The following is a 5,000-nucleotide window of genomic DNA, read 5'->3' as shown; positions in this document are numbered from 1 at the left end:
CTTTCACACACAGTGGAGCTGATTTATGAGGAGATAGAGCTGTCTATATTTAAATGGAGAGTGGAGGAAGGGTAATCTCCCACCGGCTACAGGTCGTTAAACACATCCAGTCCAATCTGTCTGATCTGATACATCTCACAGTCAGACAGACACACACATACTCACGTGCACACACACACACACAGTTAGAGCTATGTCCAAACAGTACAGCAGCTGTGAGAGAGAGAGAGAGAGAGAGACTCACCAGGAATATTCTCTCCAGTTGATCCTGGATGTCTTTCATTCCAGGAAACGCTGCAACTCCCTGAATCATCTCAATGAAGATACACCCAACCCCCCTGTAATAAACACACACACACACACACATTTGAATATACCTTAAAGCCACAGTGTGTTTAATGCTGAGAGAAAATGAGATGGAAACTGCCTTTTGTTTTCAAAGCTAATAACTGTGAGTCTCTTAACAATCAGACAGGTCAGAGTGAGAACCTGAAGGACTCAACCTCTCTGATGTCTCACTTTGCTGCATATGTGTGTGTGTGTGTGTTTGTGTTTTATCTGCTGTCAGATTTCATTTCTCTGGCAGTTTTTGTTTCCCAACACATTGACTTTACACTCCAGTGCACTCACACACACACACACACACACACACACACTCTCTCTCTCTCTCTCTCTCGTCAGATCTGCCTGTCTGCTCACGATCAGCTCATCAGTGTGTAGACAACATCTCAGACACACACTCACACACTCGTCTCACACCACTTCCCTCTGTCATTCACACATACACACACACACACACACACACACACAGTTGATATGCAGTGTTAAAGCAGGTGAGACAGAACAGAAGTTAAGTGTCTGGGAGAAAGGGAAACACAATTAAAGTGATGGTTCTAATAAGAGTATAATGTCAGATCAAGACAAACAAAAAAAATCATAATAAACAGTTTTTTTGAGGTAACACATTGTTATTATGGATTGGTGCTATTTTGTTGAAGGGAACTACGCCCTACTGACGCCTGTGTGGGTGCATGGTGTGTGTGTGTGTGTGTGTGTGAGAGAGAGAGAGAGAGTTCTCACCACATATCAAGACAGGTGGAGTAGTCTGTCGACCCGAGCAGGACGTCTGGCGGCCGGTACCAAAGGGTCACGACTTCATTAGAATACGTGTGACTGGGAACTGATTTAGCTCGAGCCAAACCTACAGAAACACACACACATAAATGCATTAACACACATTCACACACAAACAACGTCTCAGAAGTATCACATACACAGTGTCTCAGAAACACCTCCTAACACCACGCGTCAGAAACGTCTGCAAACACGTCTCAGAATCATCACAAAACGCAACACCTCAGATACATCTCAAACAGAGCATGACTCTCTCTGATCTGTGAGTGTGTGGCTCTGTAGGAAATTCCTCAGCAATGTTAATTAACATCTCTCTCTAAAACACAGCTGACTGCAGAGCAGCAGGGGGGTGGGGGTGGGACTGAGGTGCAGGGGGGACCTGGGGGGGTGTGTTTCACACACACACACACACACACACACACACACACACACACACACACACACCACTCAATAACACAGTGCTAAACACCAGGGGCCTTTAGAACAGAGACAGTAAGGGAATGAGCTACACAGCAGAAGAGCTGAGAGAGAGAGAGAGAGAGAGAGAGAGAGAGAGAGAGAGAGAGAGAGAGAGAAAGTAACACTGACACAAGTAACACTCCTGAGTATAAAGAGTGGAGTAAGAGAAGAGAATAAAAGAGAAGAGAAGAGAAGAGAAGAGAGAGGAGAAGAGAGGAGAAGAGAAGAGAAGAGAAGGAGGATGAGTAGGTGATGAAGGTCAGTGATGCTGGTAGGGGGTTGGCCTAGTGGTCCTGATGCGGTTGCCATAGTGACAGTGTATCAGATGGAGCCAGGGTGAGAACAGAGAGGTGCTGACATTCCACTTTAAAAACCGCTCTAAAGTAAACGGACACTTCAAACGTCCCAAAACAGACTGACCACCACCTACTGCAGAGCAAAGGTCAAGTCCTATATATTATACATCAGAGAGAGAGAGAGAGAGAGAGAGAGAGAGAGAGGAATCAGACCAAGTGATATGTAAAGAGAGCTTTAGGAAAAAAGAGAAAAGAAAAAGAGACAGATGGGGATAGGAAGGAGAACAGAGAGAGAGAGAGAGAGTGAGGAGGAGGAGGACAGTAATCTGGAGTTTATAACAGTAATTACACAGAGGCACAAACATAATAACACACTTTCACACTGACACCCAACTGTGCATGTGTGTGCATGTGTGTGTGTGTGCACTTGTGTGTGTGTATGTGTGTGTGTGTGTGTGTACTTACCAAAGTCTGCGAGTTTCAGTTCTCCATTGTCGCTGATCAGAAGGTTCTGTGGTTTCAGATCCCGGTGCAGAATGTAGCGCTGATGGATATACGACAGCCCCCTTAGCAGCTGGAACAGGAACAACTGCACAGACACACACACACACACAAAGTAAAAGATGATTGAATAACACACAAATCATCACTGTTTGCTGAATCTCAGTGTTTGTGGATATTTAGAACACAGCCTCTGTCACATCTGGACGCACAGAGTTCTCCTCCAGTGTGTTGAGCTGTCCAGTGCTGTTGCATGTGCTCCTCACACTCTGGGGTTGGGGACATTGTGTGTGTGACTGAGTCCTAGTTAACAGGGTGGGACTGAGGCCCTCCTCCATCAGTAATTGTAGTTTACAGTAGGCTGCGGTTGCCAGGCAACCAGACGTCACTACCTTCAGCCGCGATCAGTTCCTTTACCTTCACTTGTCTCTCGTACAGTAATGAAAACGACACCCTACCCGTGTTTAACGCAGAAGCTTTCACTTCATAAAACTGACCTCAATCTTTCAGAGCGCAGACATTTATACCAGTATTAATAATGATTTTTAATGTAATTATTAATTATTAAAACAGTGGGAATGTGACTGATCCCATTAAACATTCTCCTCCCTGAGCTCCGCTGTGTTTTCACTGTCGCAGGGCTTTTATTAACATCAACATCAAACATCTGCTCCAGTTGACAACTGTAATATTCACACACACACACACACACACACACACACACACACACACACACACACATACACACACACACACACACACACACACACATACACACACACACACACCAACACACACATACACACACACACACACACAGACACACACACAGACACACACATTCCTTTATCTGCATACAAATACCTGTGTGTGTGTGTGTGTGTGTGTGTGTGTGTGTGTGTGTGTGTGATGGTTGTGTGTTTGCCAGCCTCGCTTGTCTGTGTATTACTAAAATGAGGTCATGTGACAATCTGCCAGCACATCAAAGCTGTGCGTTTCTGTGTGTGTGTGTGTGTGTGTGTGCGCGCGTGTGAGTCTGAGTGCTTAAATGATGAAAAAAACTGAGAGAATAAGCATCCTGATTGCACACACAAACACACACACACACACACACATGCACGTCTCCAGGATAAAAACGCAAAGCGACTGATTTAGAACAAAGTAAAAGACAAAAGCAGAGATTCTGTCATGAATGGATTTAAATATTAATACATTGTTATGAATAATTAATGAGCCATAAATGATCCCTTACTGGAGTGAGGTCCCTCACTACAGCACAGACGTGTGTTTGTGTGTCTGTGTGTGTGTGTGTGTGTGTGTTTAAGTTAATGAGGTGTATCATTATTTTTGCTGCAGCCCACCTGCTCTAATACCCCACCTCAGTGTGTGTGTGTGTGTGTGTGTGTGTGAGAGAGAGAGAGAGAGAGAGAGAGAGAGAGAGAGAGAGAGAAACGTGATGTCATTCCATTAGTTTTAACTAAAGATTCCTCAGTGTGTGTGTGTGTGTGTGTGTGTTGGGGGGCTGAAGTGGCGGGGTGTTGGATAACTAACATTAAGATCCACTGTACATGAAACAGTCCAGGATGCAGTGCCCCCTAGTGATTCAATTCTCATGAGCCGCAGGAAAATATGGGAACTGAAGGAACAGCACTGAACCCATAAGTGTTCCCCAGGCGCTGGGTGTGTGTTCAAAGCCACTAGTGCACTAGTGTGTGTGTGTGTGTGTGTGTGTGTGTGTGTGTGTGTGGTGTGCGTGTTCATTGCCACAGATGGGTTAAATGCAGAAGACACATTTCATTTTACTGCCATACAATGGCAAATAATTGCATATTTAATTCAGTCTGAACAGAATTCCATCAAATCTGAATTCAGTTTGAAACGAATTCCACCTGCTCTCTATTCAGTGTGAACAGAATTCCATCTGATCTGAATTCAGTCTGAACAGAATTACACCTGATCTGAATTCAGTCTGAACAGAATTCCATCAAATCTGAATTCAGTCTGAAATTAATTCCACCTGATCTCTATTCAGTGTGAACAGAATTCCACCTGATCTGAATTCAGTCTGAACAGAATTCCATCTGATCTGAACTCAGTCTGAACAGAATTCCAGTTGAGAGCCCAATAAACATCCAGAAACATCTAGGAATTTACTCACTCTGACGTTGTCTGGATGGAGACCACCGGGATGTTTATCCATATACTGACACAGATCTGTGTGCTGGGGGAGAAAAAGAGAGAGTTGTATTTACAGTCAGTGTAATCCCCACAGATCCCTACACACAAACACACACACACACACACACACACATCTCTAAAGTGTAGGATCGCGAGTGTGAAGGGTTTCATTTGAGGTTGTTCGGTTGATACATGTCCCACTTTCTCTGTGGCTTCAGTTTTGGAAACTACTTCCCCTGCATGCGTGTGTGTGTGCGCGTGTGTGTGTGTGTGTGTTTGGTTACTGACCTTGCATGTAAACGCAGTCCACACATTTCTGAGAGATACTCATTCTCTCTCACACGCACACACACACTTCATTAGCTCAGAGCTGTGGAGAATGAATTGCGGCGTGAAGCCCATGGTCATAACATCTACCGACACACTCTCCTG

The 5,000-nt window shown here is 44.6% G+C and overlaps 1 protein-coding gene across 2 annotated transcripts in view; it reads right to left on the bottom strand.

Moving 5' to 3' along the window:
- Nucleotides 1–5,000, bottom strand: part of cdk14 (cyclin dependent kinase 14) — a 29,488-nt gene that overhangs the window by 5,101 nt on the left and 19,387 nt on the right. For both annotated transcript variants that reach the window (XM_066643996.1, XM_066644006.1), the window contains 4 exons: nt 4,549–4,611; nt 2,355–2,478; nt 1,081–1,201; nt 245–338 (listed from right to left, as the gene is read on the bottom strand). In XM_066643996.1, the coding sequence (XP_066500093.1) occupies nt 245–338; nt 1,081–1,201; nt 2,355–2,478; nt 4,549–4,611 (402 nt within the window). The remainder of the gene's footprint in view (nt 1–244; nt 339–1,080; nt 1,202–2,354; nt 2,479–4,548; nt 4,612–5,000) is intronic.

This window comes from Hoplias malabaricus, chromosome 1 (assembly GCF_029633855.1).
Source record: "Hoplias malabaricus isolate fHopMal1 chromosome 1, fHopMal1.hap1, whole genome shotgun sequence".
NCBI lineage: Eukaryota > Metazoa > Chordata > Actinopteri > Characiformes > Erythrinidae > Hoplias > Hoplias malabaricus.
Note: the sequence above shows the minus strand (reverse complement) of the source record. Positions and strands in the feature narration are given on the sequence as shown.